At 48.9% G+C, this 18800-nt stretch overlaps 1 protein-coding gene across 8 annotated transcripts in view; it reads left to right on the top strand.

Annotated features, from left to right (window-relative positions):
• LOC119965900 (catenin delta-2-like) overlaps positions 1-18800 on the top strand; it is a 1408928-nt gene that overhangs the window by 1174629 nt on the left and 215499 nt on the right. For all 8 annotated transcript variants that reach the window (XM_038796885.1, XM_038796882.1, XM_038796883.1 and 5 more), the window contains one exon: positions 895-1108. In XM_038796885.1, coding sequence (XP_038652813.1) covers positions 895-1108 — 214 coding nt within the window. The remainder of the gene's footprint in view (positions 1-894; positions 1109-18800) is intronic.

Raw genomic sequence — 18800 nt, 5'->3', positions numbered from 1 at the left:
GGGGGGGGCGGGGGGGGGAGGCACTGACCAGCTGAGAGTTGAGAGCTACTGATAGTTGTAGGGAATCTGATTTTAAAGATATTTCTCAAAAACAGTGAGAGGGTGAAAATCGCAAGATTTCCAAAGGCTTAAGATGGTGACACCTCCTCAGCTGTGCTGTTTCCTTGTACAACACAGAGTAAGGTCCACTTACTAGTGTCCCTCGACGGTATTTCATTTTTATCTGGGTTGGGTTGAGGCAGCATGGGCATGAATATTTTGTATATTGGTGGCACAGTGGCTAGCACTGCTGCCTCACAGCACCTGGGACCCGGGTTCAATTCCGGCTTCGGGTAACTGTCTGTGTTGTGGCCGTTCTCCCCGAGTCTGCGTGGGTTTCCTCCGGGTGTTCCGGTTTCCTACCACAGTCCAAAGCTGTGCTGGTTAAGTGAATTGGCCATGCTAAATTGCCCCTCAGTATCCAAAAGGTTTTGTGAGGTTAGAGGGATTGGGTGGGGTCTTGGGCAGAGGTGGGATGCTCTTTCCAAGGGTTGGTGCAGACGAGATGGGCCAAATGGCCTCCTTCAGCGCTGTAGGGATTGTATGGTTTCTCAGATCATTACGTTTTGTCCCAAGAATTTATGTATGGGAATAGTGGGTAGAACAATCCCTTCATATAACTTCATGATGTTACAACAGTAGTGCCAGCTCCTCAGGGAAACAGAAACACAACATAAAATGCAGTCTTAAAATGAGAAGCACCAGTATTTGTTTGGCTACCCTTGCATTTTTTTTGAATATTTAAAGTCAATTTAATAAGATATTAGATTCTGTTATTCTTTAAGAATTTGATCTGTTTTAAGGTTCTTATAATGGATTAATTATTCACTCTTAACAAGTGAACTAATCTTATAGATAAGAAGACAAGGTGGAATCCAATTGCTGGTAGACCTGTTGGACCATCGAATGCAAGAAGTACATCGCAGTGCGTGTGGAGCCCTGAGAAACCTGGTATACGGGAAGGCAAATGATGACAACAAAATTGCCCTGAAAAACTGCGGTGGCATTCCTGTACTGGTCCGGCTGCTTCGGAAGACTCCTGACGTGGAGATCAGGGAGCTGGTTACAGGTCAGATTCTATCTTTTCTGCACTTCATAGTTGTGGGTTTTCCCAAAGTGGGAAATTAAACCTCTTTTTCCGGTGCTTGAGCAAGTTCATTGTTACATCAGAAAAAAATAATGAGGATTTTCCATTACATCCCTCGTTTTTTATAAACCATTTAGTGATCCATTGTTGAAAGAGATTGTTTGAGATTAATGGAGGTGGGGGGGGAGTGGGTATGACAAACGGAATCATCATCTGACTGGCCAGTGGGAACAAATGGAGCACTTAGCCTCGGTGGACCCCGTGTATTCAACTCTTGAACATCTCAGGACGGACATATTGGGCGCGATTCTCCGCTCCCGGGAAAAATCGTGAAGGCCGTCGTGAACGCGGCCGAGTTTCACGACGGCCTCGGGGGCCACTCCTCTCACCGAATTCACCCCCACCCGGGGGGCTAGGAGCGGCGCTCCGTTATTCTCGGCCGCTGGGAATGATGCGACGGCGGCGCCTATGTGACGTCAGCCGCGCATGCACAGGTTGGCCGGCTCCAACCAGCGCATGCGCGACTGACGGCTGACAGCTCGAACCCGCGCATGGCGCGGTGGCCGTCTTTCCCCTTAGCCGCCCCGCAAGACGTGGCAGCTTGATCTTGTGGGGCGGCGGAAGGGAAATAGTGCGTCCAATTGAGACGCCGGCCCAACGATCGGTGGGCACCGATCGCGGGCCTGTCCCCTCCCGAGCACAGTCGTGGTGCTCATTCCCCACCAGGCCCCATACAAGCCCCAAAACGGGCATCTCACGGTGATTTCATGACGGCAGCGACCAGGTGTGGTTGCCGTCGTCGTGAAACGGTCGCGAACGGCAGGCCGCTGAAAAACAGAGAGCGTCGATTCTTCCGAGCGGGGGGTGGGAGAATCGCGGGGGGTGCCAGGGGGTCGTAAAATTAGTCGGGGGGCCTCCCGCAATTCTCCCACCCGGCGTGGGGAGCAGTGAATCGCGTCTCTTGGCTTTGGGTGAAGGTACAGCACAAATTCACCAGTGTGATTCCAGGGCTAAAATACTTTATTTGCTCAGCCATGTTGCACAAACCTGGCTTGTCTACACTTCAATACTGGAAGATTGAAGGGTGATAGGATTGAGATGTATAAATTGCTAGAAGGATTCAACAGGATAGATAGTGATTAATAATTTCCTCTTGTGGATGAATCCAGAACAAGGGAGACGCAACCTTAAAATTAGAGCCAGTGAAATCAGGAAGCACCTCTTCGCACAATGGATTGCATTGGATTTGTTATTGTCATGTGTACCGAGGTACAGTCAAAAGGATTGTTCTGCATACAGTCCAGAGAGATCATTCCACACATTAAAGAAAAGGCAGAGGGCATACATAAAATACACGGGTGAAGCATACAGGAGAGCAGTACTACTCCATCGACAAGGGCCGGGATTCTCCGATCTGGAGACTGGAGAATCGGCGGCAATCACACCGGCACGATCGTCGTGGCGCTGGTCGGGGGCCGTTGAGAGCGCCCCCCCCCCCCCTCAACGGGCCGAGTGCCCACCAAGTTTCGCTGCCGTCATTTGCACGTGGTCCTACCCGGCGGGACCTCGGCGTTCTGGCAGCGGGGGTCGTCCTGATGGGGTGGGGGAGCTGACTCCAGGGGGGGCCTATGTTCCTGCGCGCCGGGTCCCTGTAGGGCTCCGCCATGTTGCCCGCGGGCCGGTGCGGAGATGGCTGTGGCGCGCATGCACGGATCTGCGCGGCTTGGCCTGCGCATGCGCGTGTGCGCCGGCCGTGGCACGCATGCACGAACCCACGCCGACAGTGTAGGGCCGGCTTTCAGCACCGGAGCAGCGCACAGCACTCCGGTGCCGTTCTAGCCCCCTAGGAAGGGGTGAATGCCTGGGCCTGGAGGTTCGTTGACGCCGACGTCGCCCGCGCCGGTTTTGACGCTTGGCCAGGATTTCGGAGAATCCCGACTATGATGTGTGAAGAGATCAGATCAGTCCACCAGAGGGTCATTTAGAACTCTGGTAACAGCGGGGAACAGTGGTGGAAATCAGGGACTCTGCCTCCAGAAGGTTGCTGTCGCTGGCACATGGGAGCTTTCGAGGCTTAATTTGATCGATTTTGAAATAATAACAGAAAATACTGGAAATACTCAGCAGGGCAGCCAGCTTCTGTGGTGCGAAATAGAGGTAACCTTTCAATTCAGTGAGTTTCATTGACATGAAACATGAACTCTGCCCCTCTCCACTGATACTGTCTGACCAGCTGAGTATTGGCAGCATTTTCTGTTTTATTTCTGTCTTACAGCAGTCACAATACTTTGTTTTTGTATTGATAGATTTCTGTTGGGTAAAGGTGACGAGAGCTTGAGGAACAGATCAACTATGATCTAATTGAACTAAGGAACAGGCTCCCAATATGGGCAGCACGGGTAGAACAGTGGTTAGCACTGTTGCTTCACAGCGTGGGATCCGGGTTCAATTTCCAGCTTGGGTCACTGTCTGTGCGGAGTCTGTGTTCTCCCCCTGTCTGTGTGGGTTTTCTCCAGGGGCTCCGATTTCCTACCACATAGTCCTGAAAGACGTGCTTGTTAGGTGAATTGGAGGTTCTGAATTCTCCCTCAGAGTACCCGAACGGGCGCCGTAGTGTGACGATTCGGGGCTTTTCACAGTAACTTCATTGCAGTGTGAATGTCAGCCTGCTTGAGACACTAATAAAGATTATTATTATGCTGAATACTACTCCTGTTCCTATGATGCAGACTTAAGATAATTGCAAAAGCTATTAAATTGGAAGTTAGACAAAAATGCCTTTACACCAATGTCAGGAGTGTGGACTTTTTGCGGCAAAAAGCATTGTTGAAGCAGAGCCCATTAACATTGGAAGGAAATCAGGCGCTTGAAAAGGACAACGTATCAAGGATTTGAGGAGCAAGAATGACAGTGGCATGTGATCAAATGGTTCAAGTGAAGCAAAGTATTGCTAATATGAATTCTCCTTCTGTTGATGGGCTGAGCTCAAACAACTAGATGTAACCATGGTCTCATAGTTTCGCGAATGAAAGGTAAGGACAAGGGGGACTTAATTCTTTGGCAGTGGTAACCACTTTATCAACATCAGTGGTGGCAGCTACGTTTGGCCCGCATGAGACCCAAGGAAATACAATATTCTGCAAAATACGATTTTTCTTTATTATTTCATGGGATGTGCTTTGCTGGTAAGGCCGACATTTGTTGCCCATCCTTAATTGCCCCTAAAGTGAGTGCTTGCCAGGCAATTGCCGGGGACAGTTAAGAGCCCACCACATTGCATCATGGTTAGCAGTGTTGCTTCACAGCGCCAGGGAACTGGGTTCGATTCCCGGCTTGGGTTACTGTCTGTGTAGAGTCTGCACGTTCTCCCCGGGTCTGCGTGAGTTTTCTCCGGGTGCTCTGATTTCCTCCCACAAGTCCCGAAAGACGTGCTTGGGCGTTCTGAATTCTCCCGCAGTGTACCCGAACAGGCGCCGCCGTATGGCGACTAGGACGTTTTTACAGTAACTTCATTGCAGTGCTAATGTAAGCCTACTTGTGACATTAATACAGATTATTATTATTATGCTGTAGCTCTGGAGTCACATGTAGGATTTCCTTCCCGAAAGGTCATTTCGTGAATCAGCTTTATGACAACCGATGATAATTTCACGGTTACCATCGCTGACTAACTTTCAATTCTAAATTTTATTAATTGAATTTAATTCCAAATTTTATTAATCGAATTTACATTCCACCAGTTATCATGGTCGGATGTGAACCCCTGTCCCCAGAGCTTTGCACTTAGCCTTGGCATTACTGGTCTAGTGGCATTACCGCAGTGCCACCTTCTCCCCGTAAATGTATGATGTACTTCAGTGAATTACATCTAGTTATTTACTGGCAAAGGATGTTTAGTGTTTCGGTCTGCACCTCACGCAGTCTGCTAGTGCACTGTCGCACCTTTAATCTGTTAGGCAAGTATAATTAGACGCCTGCCAAATTTACAGGAAAGGCGCTGTGCAACTGTGATGAGTGTTCATTGACGAGGTATCCTGCAGAGTGACAGACCTAATAATATGACAGTGCTAGTCCTGACATATTTACTCATCTCTTTGTTTCACTGACAAAACATGGAGCCTCAGGGAGCGATTGTGATGAATAAGATATCAACATAGCCAGAATGTGTGTAGCTTTTTGGGTTAACTTGCCAGAAGATTTTTTCCCCCCCTACATTTAATAATAACAATCACCACTCTTTATTGTCAAACTAGAACGTTGACCTTCACATCGGGCCTGCTCTCCATCACACGCCTACTCTCCTTTCCCATGACTTTGCTTTGCTCCTAATTCCCTGTTCCCTCCTTAGGAGCTTAGCAACAGATGGAAACTGTTCAGCCACTCGATGCATGGAATTCATTGCAGTCTTGCACCGCTTCGTGTTTAATAGGGGAGCACCATAGTGAGGATATTGTAATTGGCCTCAGCGCCCATAGGTAACAGAGAGGAAATCTCCACCTCTCCAATCATATTCAAAATTGACATCAACTCCACTGTTGACGACATTGCAAGGACAGCGCCACAATCCTACCTCAGCTGCATTTAATATTGGATAAAAAAAATTTCTAAGTGGAGCTTTTAAAGAATAATTTGACCACCAGAGTTCATTTCTAAAACTGAGAATTAAATTTCCCATCAACAATAAGTGAGGCGAAGCTTGCGATATGGACATTTGCTCATGTGACAAATGAGGTCGGGCCAAATAGGCATTCAAGGAACCGCCCAGTCAGGGCCTTTGAATTGAGAGCTAAGGTGAGCACGTCAGGGCACTCTTGCTGAAGTCTGATCCTTGGCAGTCTTACAGAGTCACCGCACGATTCTGTGGGACGTCATGAGAAACTTTAAAGCAAGGTCGAGTTCAGGACAGGAGCTTTCAAGGTCACAAAAGTAATAGGATTTTTTTTTTGAGTCCAGGTCCAATGTGACAGGAATATTAACAGCAACAGCATTTCTATAGCGTTCCTTGGACCCTGAAAGGTATCTTGGGAGTGTTTAATGGAGTGGTGGGAAATGGCAGATGTCAACTAAAAGGGAAAGCAGCGGTTGGTGTGTCTGTGTGTGTGTGTTGGAGTGCAAAAAGCAAGTGTTTTACTTGGAATGCTTTTAAAAGTAAGGGAGGAGCTGGTATGAATTTATGATGGGCAATTAATGTAAAGAGTAGAATATGTCTTCAGTATTTAAGATTGTGAGGTGGTCTGGTCGAGGTGTTTAAAATATTAAAACGGTTCAATAACGTGGATACAGCAAAAGTATTTCCTCTGTTTGGGGAATCAAAACTGAGGACACAATCTTAAAATGAGAGCTCGGCAGTTTCAAAGGGAAGTCGGGAAGTACATTTCCATTAAAAAAGATAGTAAAAAATATGTAACACTCTTCCCATGAATGCTGCTCCTACTGGGAAAATTGGAGCTTTCAAGATTGAGATTGATGTACTTTGGGGGAATGGGAACCAACATGCTAAAGGGAGTTGAGGCGATTCAGTTAACCATGGTGTCATTGAATGGTGGTAAAGGTTCAAGAGGCTGAACGGTCTCCATCTGTTGCTAAGTTCCGAAGAAGGGAATAGGGAATTAGGAGAAAAGGGGAGTCGTGGGAATGGAGAACAGGCATGTGGATGGACGACTGGCAGAGTTTTCTGCACTCGGACCCTAGGCCTCGGTTGCTGAGGCTTGATATTTCAAATCTCGAACTCTCTTCTTGGCCGGGATTCTCCCCTACCCGGCGGGGCGGGGAGTCCCAGCGTGATGGAATGGTGTGAACCACTCCGGCGTCGGGCTGCCCCAAATGCGCGGGCCTAGCCCCTCAATGTTAGGGGCCAAACCCTAACATTGAGGGGCTAACCCCGCGCCGGAGTGGTTAGCGCTTCGCCGGCTGGCGTGGACAGCCTTTGGCGCCACGCCAGCCAAGGCCGAAGGTGCTTCGCCAGCCGGCGGAAGTCAGCGTATGCGCCGGAGCATCAGAGGCATACGCAGGGGAGGGGGTCACTTCCGCCTCCGCCATCGTGAAGACTATGGCAAAGGCGGAAGGAAAAGAGTGCCCACACGGCACAGGCCCGCCCGCCGATCGGTGGGTTCCGATCGCGGGCCAGGCCACCATGGGGGCATCCCCTGGAGCCAAAATCACCCCACGCCCCCCCAGGACCACGGAGCCCACCCGCGCTGCCTGCTCCCACCGGTAAGGTAGGTGGTTTGATCCACGCTGGCGGGAGATGCTTGACAGCGGCGGGACTTCAGCCCATTGTGGGACGGAGAATCGGGGGGGGGGGGGGGGGGGGGGGGGGCCGCCGACCGGCACGGAGTGATTCGCGCCCCCGCCGAATCTCCGGTGCTGGAGAATTCGGGACACGTCTGGGCGGGATTGACGCTGGCCCCCGGCGATTCTCTGACCCGGCTGGGGGTCGGAGAATCCCGCCCCTATCTGTTTGACCAAGCTTTTGCTCATCGACCCTAACATCTCCTTATGTGCCTTGGTGGCAAACTTCCCCTGTGAAGGGTCTTGGGATGTTTCACTATGATTAAGGTGTTGTATTAATGCAATTTGTTGCTGGTGATGTTATGGATCGACAGAAGGATTTGAACATGAGGACAGGGATATTGGGACCAGGCAGAACTTGGCGTTTGAGGTGTCGGGTTTGATCTGCATGAGGACGAGGGTTGAATTGTTCTTAATTTGTTGAGGTTTTTTGATTAAAAAAAACAATAATTAAATATTTTTTTAAATCTAGAAAGGTGGCCAAAATCTCTCCCCTCATTCATGGATGGGACTTGCCAGTGCCTCTGAAAGTGGATGGGGTTTTGGCAGGAACGCCAAATTTTCTGTTCTCACTCGGAACTGGACCCTTCACAGATGACATCGGGGAATCCTGCCCAGTGTGTTGAAATAAACACTACACTATTTACTTTGAGCTCAAAGTCTTGTCAGGAAACTGAACAGATATTATTATATGATATCGCATGAGGAAATGATTGAGCCACCTTGTATGTGTTAGAAATCAGAGCCTCACGGGGACAGCACGGTGGCGCAGTCGGTTAGCCCTGCAGCCTCACGGCGCTGAGGTCCCAGGTTCGATCCCGGCTCCGGGTTACTGTCCGGGTGGAGTTTGCACATTCCCCCCATGTTTGTGTGGGTTTCGCCCGCACAACCCAAAGATGTGCAGGCTATGTTGATTGGCCACGCTAAACTGCCCATTAATTGGAAAAAATGAATTGGGTACTCTTAAATTTTTTTTTTAAAGAAATAAGAGCCCCGTGGTGAAAAAGGCTTTAGCCACATAATAGGAGAGATGGCACAAAACAATTGGTGTTACATAGGAAGATGCCAAGACTGGGAGAAGATGACAGGACGAGGAATATCCCCAAATAAGTAAAGGAGGCTGGGAGGGAGCAGATTTCTGGATCATGGGGTAGGGAGGGAGCAGCTATAAAAGTATTTATATCCTGTGAACTTACATCTTCTGGCAGCCAATTAGAATTTTTGTTTCTGATTGTCACGGAGGAAGCTGAAGATTATCAAGCTGAGATCAGTCGGCATCAAACAAGCAGCAGGATTAAAGACTGGCAGGGTGAGGGTGAATGCATGTTCAGCATGTCTAATACAGTACACCGAGAAGAAAAATAATGGGGCAAGTGAATCCTGGGAATGCCTCGGGAACAGTTAGTCGGTGCTTCAGGTGTGAGTTGAAGTATCGTTGTGCGATGATCTGCCCAAAGCGAAGCAATGTCCTTGAGATGACAAATGATGAAGAGAATTCTGAAGGAGAGGATGAAAATAATGATCATAGAATCACGACAGTGCAGAGGAGACCATTCGGCCCATTTAGTCTGCACTGGCCCACTGAAAGAGTACCCTACGTAGGCCCACGCCTCCACTCTATTCCCGTAACCAGTCACCCCACCTATCCTTTTGGACACAAAGGGGCAAATTAGCATGGCCAATCCACCTAACCTGCACAGCTTTTGATTGTGGGAGGATACCCATGCAGACACGGGGAGAATGTACAAACTCCACACAGTCACCAGAGGTCGGAATTGAGCTTGGGTCCCTGGCGCTGTGAGGCAGCAGCACTTACCACTGTGCCACCGTGCCACCCTAAACCAAATTATACTTGTCAGAAGGATATTTAGTCCTGTGCCAAAATTATTGGTCGTGTTTTCCTTTAACTGTGAACGAGATTGTTCATGTGCTTCAACAGTATGTGCAAGTTAAAATGTTATATTGATGCATTAAGCAGTGAGGAAATATACATGCTCAAAGAACATAAAAGTACTGTCTGCTACAGGTTTGGCAATGACAACACATCGATGTCACAAAAAGGAGTTGTAATTCCCGATAAAATCTGGAGTAAGACGATTAAAAATACTGATAAAGCCTCGAGTGAGCTACCTCTGCTGTTGAGCAAACCTTCTATGAGAAAGACACAAAGGAAGCATGATACGGCAATTATTTTTGGAAAGTCAGTTGCTCTACAGTTTACCCAGTCATGGCATTTCTGCAACTGCCTAACAACACTTGATATTTCTCATTAGTGTGAGGTAAGTATTAACGGTATCAGGTGATAAGAATTTGAGGAAGAAACAAATATTCTTAAAGGTACCTGGATAATTTACTCATCCCACTTGTCAAAGGTTAAAAGTCCTCCTAAAAGACGGGGGTTTGGCAGATGACTAATTTACGAGGTTAATAAAAGTGAGAATTGTGAAACCTGTAATTCAGAGAGCAATGAGGCACAGCTTCAGGCTTCAATTCAGAAGATTTAATACACTATAAAAGAGAGGGACAGAGGGAATGGAAAGGTGATATGTCAAGACAGTGAAACAGTACTTCTCAAACATGATAATCAAACTGTTACAGTTTACTCCTCACAGTTTATTGGAATTAATTACAAAACTTTGGGTTCTGAGCAGCTGATGAAAGAAAAAGAGGCATCTGGCACCTCATGTGTTTTGTGATGATGGACCTGAGAAACAGAATGTGGTAGGTCAAGGGCTCAATAGTGGTAAAGTGCATTAACATGACACACATGATCGAGCTATATAATATAATATTTAATAGTGCCTCTAGTAGGCTAACATTAACACTGCAATGAAGTTACTGTGAAAATGCCCGAGTCTCCCACTGTGGCGCCTATTCGGGTACACAGGGGGAGAATTCAGAACGTCCAATTCATCTAACTAGCACGTCTTTCATGACTTGTGGAGGAAACCGGAGCACCTGGAGGAAACCCATGCTGACATGGGGAGAGCGTGCAGACTCTGCACAGATAGTGACCCAAACTGGGAATTGAACCCCGGTCCCTGGCGCTGTGAAACAACAATGCTAACCACTGTGCTACTGTGCCACCCATAAACCCACACGCCAATTGTCCGGGCTGGATACTTGCGTGACGTATGACCCTGAGGGGGTCTAGTGAGTGAAAGGATTAAACAATTGTGGTACCTGCAGGAAAAAGCTATTGGCTAGTTTGAATATTGGTTGAATGTTCAGGGTGATGGTCAAGAAGAGATGTCTGTTGACGGGCAAACTGGAGTGAGAGTGGAGAGTACGCAACACAGTGCAAGCATTGAAAGTAAGTCCGAAAGTAATTGTTGCATCAGGAAACAATTGTGTACCGGAGAAAGAAACTCCCAACAGAGCAAGAGGGAGATCGCACAGTAGGAGGCCTGGCAGACAGAAAGATTAAGTCGATGCCAGAACTTGAATAGATTAGATGATGAAATAATGATCATAGAACAGTGTCATAACAGGACTGGAAGCAGAATTGTCATGTTCGTGTAGCTCTGGTTGCTGCCAATAAACTACAGGATAAAGTAACAAGAGAGGCAAAAAAAATTAGTGAGGTAGTTAGTGATAGTTTTGGAGGACATTTTGAGGTACCAGATAGATTTAGGTACAGTGAAAAGTATTGTTCTGCGTACAGTCCAGGCAGATCGCTCCATACATGGAAAACAGGACATATGATAAAGACACGATGTAAATACATAGACATCAGATGCAGCGTACGGAATATGGTGCTACAACTGTAAAGAAGATGCATAGAAAGATTAGTTAAGTTCATCAGAGGGCCATTTGGGAGACTGGTAACAGTAGGTTTTGAATCTGTTAGTGCGTGTTCTCAGACTTTTGTAACTTCTGCCCGATGGAAGAGGTTGGAAGAAGAATAACCTGCGTGGGAGGGATCTTTTAACATGGGTTGCCCGCTTTCCCAAGGCAGCGGGAGGTGTAGACAGAGTCAATGGATAGGAGGGGGGTTCGCGTGATGGACTGGGCTGTGTTCACGGCTCTGTAGTTTCCTGTGGTCTTGGGCCGAGCAGTTGCCGAGCGATGCAACCAGAGGATGCTTTCTGTGGTGTGTCAATAAAAAATTAGTAAGAGTCAATGTGGACATGCTGAATTTCCTTAATTTTCTGAGGAACGATAGGCGCAGGTGTACTTTCTTCGTCTTAGTGTTGCGTGGGTGATACAGGTTAGCCAGCCTTGTTGCATGGATTTGTACTGAAAAATCCCTGCAGGTGGGGCTTTGAAGTTTAAAGTGGAGTAAATTGCAAGATGGTTTGAATAGAACTGGATGATACAGATTTTAACGTGGGTTCTTGCACTATTGGAAAAGTAATTGTAGAAATCTCTTTAGCTCCATTGGCCAAAATCTAGATAGAGTGACTCCACGAAAAATGTGGATGGAATTTAACATCATTGATGCAGGCTCAGCCCACTGGTTGAAGAATGAGTGAGAAACCAGTGTTGCTTCTGAAGGGACGCCCCGACCAGATAAAAGGTCTAAGGAGAGGAAAAATGTGTTGGATATTGTAGTGGAACAAGAGACAGATGGCCCGATGAGGGAGTGAGAGGGAGGGTTTTTGCTTTGAAATGTATGGAATATTTTAAAAATCTTGCCCACATTTTCCTCACCCATTCCTGTCCCTCCAAGAACCATGCTAGGGTCCCCCTTGCCTCATTTTCCATCCCACCCAGACTCTGCATTCAAAGGTTCATCCATCGCCACTTATGCTAACTCCATCGTGATGCCACCACAAAACATATTTTCCTCTCACCTCCCTCAACCACACCTCCTCCAACCCTGTCAGTATTGCACAGGAACTACTTCCTGTGATCCAATCCTCCATCACGCCCAACTCCCCATCCTCGTTCCACAGCACCTTTCCTCGCAGTCACAGAACATGAAACACCTGCCCCTTTACCTCCTCCCTCCTCACAATTCAAGGCCCCAGAAACTCCTTTCAGGCTCAGTAGCAGCTCACCCTCAATTTGGTCTGCTGAATTCGCTGCTCCCAATGTGAGATTCAACCTTGAGCTCAATAACTTCAGGCTACATTGCAATATAAATTACTGTGAAAAGCCCCTAGTCACCACATTCCAGCGCCTGTTCAGATACACGGAGGGAGAATTCAGAATATCCAAATTACCTAACAGCACGTCTTTCAGGACTAGTGGGAGGAAACCGGAGGACAAGGGGACAACGTGCAGACTCCACACAGACAGTAACGCAGCCGGGAATAGAACCTGGGACCCTGGCGCTGTGAAGCGACAGTGCTAACCACTTTGTAGTCACCATGAACCCTTTAAAAAATATCCTATACATTTAGTGTCTCAATGAAAAAGCCCTCCCTTTCCCCGCCTCTCACACCGTGCCACCTGTCTTTGTTCTTAAGTTTGGTGCATCTTATTGCAATCTCTTGCAGCTAGAGTTTAATATCTAGCTCATTTCTCCCCCTCTTTAGCTCTGATGAAGAGCCGCCTGGACTCAAATGTTAAATCTGTTTTCTCTCCCTTCAAATGCCTCAGACATGTTGGGTTTTCCCAGCATTCTCTGTTCTTGCTTCAAATTCCAGCATCCGCAATATTTTGATTATTTCATATGAAAGGACTGTCAGGCACTTAACGAGCTAGCTTTGGAATTTCTCGGGATTTCAGGGCCCTGATTAATGGTGACAGCTGGCAGTAATTATCCGAATTGACAACCGGCTCCAAGCAGTCAGATTTTCCCCAAACTGGCCTGTTCCACTTCCAAATTAATCACGGGAGGTTTCCCATCGGCGGGGATGGGACTTGTGTGCGGCCTCTTCCACAATCAAGTGGGCCCGCTCACCATCTTTCCCTCAGGCTGCATTAAATCCGGCCCTGTGTGTACAAAAATGGCAATGGTTAACCTTGCTAACTTGAAATAAATGCTGCAGAGAAAGCAAAGGCATAAAATTATTTGGCCAGATGCAAATCATCAACCATCAGATTATTTGCAAAAAGAAATACATACACCGAGAAGTTGTTAGTGATCCTAGCAGCACCTCACAATTTAATGTTTTGTACAGATAATGGAGATTTTGGTTTAATTTGTTTTGAAATGCTGGTTGTATGCATAGAGTACGATCTACCAGCCATGCCCCACTGGGTAAGAGAGCGAGCAGGCTGGTTAGATAGCGGGAGAGTCCGAAATCAGGCGCTGATCGGTTTCTGATCTAACCAGCCCGCTCCTGTTGGCGAGATGTGGATCCCACCGCGGTGCGACGAGAACCAATAATTATCAATGAAGGCCAATCTCCATCCCATTAATGGGATGTTGAACGGCCTCCCGTGATCTAACCGCCTCCCCAGCGAGCGCTCACTCGGGCGCTGTTTAACACACCTATTTAAAAACGTGAAGCCAGCAGAATGGCTGCTGTGGGGATCCGAGGAGGTGAGCAGCCATCTTCAAGATTGGGCCGCCATCTTTGAGGGAGATAGTCCCTGGGCTGAGGGGACTGCGCCCAAGGGTCTGGCATGCCACCCCACTGGACAGTGTATACCCATAACTGGGGCAGCTCCAGCTGCTGCCTGTCCGTCCCACCAAACACACAGAGCCCTATCCATGGCAATATGGTGTTGGTCACTTTAACTCCCACTGACCGTGGCAGCTGCCGGCTATGCCGCTGAAGGTTAATGGGGAATTGGCAATTCTAGTAATAGAACATAGAACAGTACAGCACAGAACAGGCCCTTCGGCCCTTAATGTTGTGCTGAGCATTGTCCGAAACCAAGATCCATGCGAGTACTTCACAGCTCCCAAGTGGATTCCCGCGGGTACACGTGCCATGTCGCAGGCGGTTGCTACATCGTGCCATCCCAATCAGACTGTGAGGCCTGGATACTTTGCCTGAAGTCCAGATGCATCAGCACCACAGAGGCAGCTGTCAACATTAGAACACCCAAGAGCTGGGTCACAGCACCTGCGACATCTCCGTGACCAGAGGGTGGGTGTGTGGACCAGGGAGGGAAACAACATCTGGTCCAAATGATGTTCCCAGCTGGTGTCTGGGGTCCGAGGTCTGGGGTCCAGTGCCCAGGCGATCCCCAGCGAATGGCAGTATGTGTGCAGTGCAGGTTGGCTGGTACCCTGAGGATGGCAGGGGATGTGAGCGTGAGGGATGCTTGGGGGAATCCAAGGGTCCAGGGGTGGAAGCCACAGCTGTTGGTCGGTCTCACACCCTCTCCAGTTCCTTACATATATTACATTAACAATCATATCATGGACCCACGGAAGCTGCCACCGGAGTGTTGGTCACACCAGAAAAGGTAGCAGCAGGGGTGTCGATAGAGACTCGAGGCAGCAACCCATGTGCAGTAGCCCACCCACAACCCTGAGAACCCACCACCCATCAGGCCAGGAAGGTACCAGTGGGGGAGACCAGCGACAGCACAAGGTGTACAGTCATCGCTGGTCTTTCAACCAGATGACAGACAGCCTGTGCTGCAGGAGGCTCCGCCTAAATGAGGAGATGGTGCGTCACCTGTGCCATGTCCTTGCAGACTTGTCACCACATAGAGGAGGAGGATACCCGCTCCCAGTGGCCGTCAAGGTCACTCCAGCACTGAACTTGTATGCTTTGGGATTATTGCAGCGCTTGAGGGGGGACTTGTATGGCCTATCCCAACCAACAGCCTACAAGTGCTTCTGTGAAGTCACAGATTCCATTTTTGCTCTGGCAGCCGAAGAGATAAAAGTTGACCCAGACCAAGCCCATCAAGGTGCCCGGGCAGCAGGATTCTCCACCAGTCCCAGGATGCCTCAGGTCCAGGGCGTAATGGATGGCATGCATATCGCCTTGCACCCACTGGGCGGTCCGGGATCATCCTTCATTAACAGGAAAGAGTTCCAGTCCCTGAACGTCCAACTTATGTGTGACTATCACATTAAGATCATTACGTGTGTGCACGCTTCCCAGCGAGTGTGCACGACAGCTATATCCTGGGGCAGTCAGAGATCCCCAACGTCTTCGAGGGACACCCCAGGGTGACCGGATGGCTCTTGGTGGACAAGGGGCACTCACACACACACAGAACACAGAACAGTACAGCACAGAACAGGCCCCGCGAAGGATCTGCCTGATGACCCCTCTGTGGAGGCCTGTGACCAATGCGGAGACCATGAGGCCACTCGGTGCATCAGACTGCTCAAAATGCAGTTCCAAATACTGGACCGCTCTAGTAGTACACTGCAGTACACCACCAGAGGGTCGCCACTTTGTGGTGATCTGCTGTGCCCTCCACAACCTGGCACAGCAGCGGCAACGTGTGGAGGAGGAGCGGCATATGGCCATCTCCAAGGAGGAGCCAGATCAGGAAGGGCTGGAGGAGGAACCGCGGCACCCGCCTGAGAGTGGGGGATCAGGCGGCATGCAGGGAGGCCCTCATCCTCCGCCAAACCGGGTCCGCCTAATCCTGCCCCTCCAGTTTACCTATTTCACAGCAATTATCCCACCCAACCACCCATCACCCACCCTCTCAGGACTGAGGGGCAGCTGGATTGACATCCGGCTGCCTCTGCGCCATTGGACTCTGCCAGCCCTGGCGGCTCCCAATGTCTGTACCATGGTGTCGATGCCCTCCGTGATGCCCCTCTGTGAGTGGGCCATGCTCCGCAATGCCTCATCAATGTCCACCTGCATCTTGAACACTGTGCTCAGCAACTGGGACACACTGAGGATGCCTCAGCAATGCTCACCTGGGATAGGGACATGGTCCTCGGAGCTCCAGAAAGATCCACCTGCATCTGGGACACATCCCCCAGTGACTCGGACATGCTGTTGAAGCGCTCAGCCATCACTGACTGGGCAACGGCTTGGACAATGTCATACACAGTGCTGACATCGTGCTTCAGTCTGTCCAGTGCAGTTGCCACCCCAGCAATGTTGGCCTCAGTGCCACGCATTGCCGGCACTATTTCCTGCGCCCATAGCCTCCAATCGGCTATGGACCCATTGAAGTGTCACTGTTAAGCAGAGAAGAAGAACAGGAATGTGTGAAATAGGGAAGAACAGGAATGTGTTAAATAGAGAAGGGGAACAGGAATGTGTTAAATAGAGAAAGAGTGGATGGCACTACTGCCTCACGCCGTCAAAGACCCTGGTTCGATCCCGGCCCTGGGTCACTCTCCATGTGGAGTTTGCATATCCCCCCCCCGTGTCTGTGTGGGTCTCACCCCCACAACCCAAAGATGCACAGGTTAGGTGGATTGGCCACGCTAAATTGCCCCTTAATTGGAAAAAAATGAATTGGTTGCTCTAAATTTATTTTAAAAATTGAGAAGGAGAACAGGAATATGTTACATAGAGAATGAGAAGAGGAATGAGTTGAACAGAGAAGGATAAGAGGAATGTGTTAAATAGAGAAGAAATACAGCAATGTGTTGAATAGAGAAGAACAGGTATGCATTATATAGAGAAGGTGCATATGAATATGTGAAATAGAGAAGGAGAATAGGAACGTGTTGCCAGGGACACTGCCAACGTGGCACCCTGACAGTGCCTCTGACATCCCAGGACACAGCTGGGTCCCAACAGGAGGGGTTACCGGGAGCTAATGGAGACATTAGGAAGCGACCGGGACATTCAGAGGGAGATGTCAGCGATAGTCCAGCTGATCCATAGCTGATTAGAGGAACCCCAGAGGCTTCAGGAGCAAGAGATGTCGCCGGAAATGTGTGGCACCAAGGCCCACACTTCTGGGGTGGTGACCGCAGTAGAGAGCCTGGTGCATGATGTCGGCAGCATGAGTGAAGGTGTCCAAGGTGTCACGCAGTCAATGACGGAGATGGCTGAGGGTCTCGACAGAATGTCCGACTCGCTGGGGGATGTGACCCAATACCAGGCTGACCTTGATGAGGTTCTGCGGGACATGCCCCGCTCTCAGATGGGAATGGCCGAGGTGCTGTGGAGCTTGTCCCAGTCGCAGGTTGGCATTGCCGAGGCACTGCAGAGCATGGCCCAATCACTGAGGAGCATCGCCAAGGACGTTGAAACGATGGTACGGACCATGAGGAACCTCCAGGGCTGGCAAAGCCAGATGAAGCAGTGGCAGCTGGGCTCGAACCAGCTGCCCCTCCATCCCAAGGTAAACCCCAGGGTTCTATGGCCACCGCGCGGGAGGAGGGGGCATTATCTGCCAACCAGGACCTGTCCCATGGAGAGGGGATGGTGGTCATTAGATCCCCTGAGTTTCACCCCCTGATGAGGCCGCATCTCACAGTCTGCCTCTTTGTTCTCGAGGAAAGGACAGCTGTTCACTTCTACTCTGAGATAAACTCAGAAAGTAAATTACAGTTAGAGAAACAGCTGCGACACTGACGTAATGGATCCCTGGAGAGCTACAAAAATAAACAATCTGATTCAGCCAAGGCTGGAATTGAACCCGGGTCCCTGATGCTGTGAGAATCACAGAATCATAGAATTTACAGTGCTGAAGGGGGCCACTCAGCCCATCGAATCTGCACCAGCCCTTGGAAAGAGCACCCCACTCAAGCTCACACCCCCACCGTATCCCCATAACCAAGTAACCACACCTAACCTTTGTCAGCGCTAAGGGCAATTTATCATGGCCAATCCACCTAACCTGCACATCTTTGGACTGTGGGAGGAAACCGGAGCGCCCGGAGGAAACCCACCCAGACACGGGGAGAATGTACAGACTCCGCACAGACAGTGACCCAGCGGGAAATCGAACCTGGGACGCTGGAGCTGTGAGGCAGCAGTGCTAACCACTGTGCCACCCCTGAAGGAAATACATGACTAAATAGACAGAATTCATATATATTTAGGATATTGTGCTTGAGAACTGAGAAGGCGGACAAAAAAAATCAAGTAAAGCCATTTTTACCCAGAAGCCTTAAAGCATATACATGAACAGCACCAGCTGACATATTTGGCTTCAACAGGTGATGAACAGACCTCGTCTGTGCCATGAATAAAGTAACATCAGGGCCTTTCAAGTTCTCTTCACACTAGGCCAAGATAAGAAAAGCTTTAAAGTAATTTTCAAAGGAACTTTAAAAGCTTTTCTAATGTTATCGTCCCTCCTTATCTATTCAGAAGTCATTCTTAGATCTTACCTCGGCAAGTTAGAAAAACGGATCTAAAAAAATCTATTCCACTATTAAAAGTTTAAAATTACTTCTCTAGGAACAATTGGAGGAAACTGGGAAGATATTAAGGGCACATTTTAGAACATGATTATGATATACCTGGCTCACAGTGTGAATAATAGTCATTTTAACAATTAAATAATGGAGAATAATAAGGGCTCATCTAAAAGGAGGAGTTAATCGAAGAGGTAACACACATTGCTGCTGAAGAATAATGTGAACTGTGGC

Source organism: Scyliorhinus canicula, chromosome 5 (genome assembly GCF_902713615.1).
Source record: "Scyliorhinus canicula chromosome 5, sScyCan1.1, whole genome shotgun sequence".
Classification (NCBI taxonomy): Eukaryota; Metazoa; Chordata; class Chondrichthyes; order Carcharhiniformes; family Scyliorhinidae; genus Scyliorhinus; species Scyliorhinus canicula.
The sequence above is the reverse complement of the archived record's forward strand: the minus strand, read 5'-3'. Positions and strand labels throughout refer to the sequence as shown.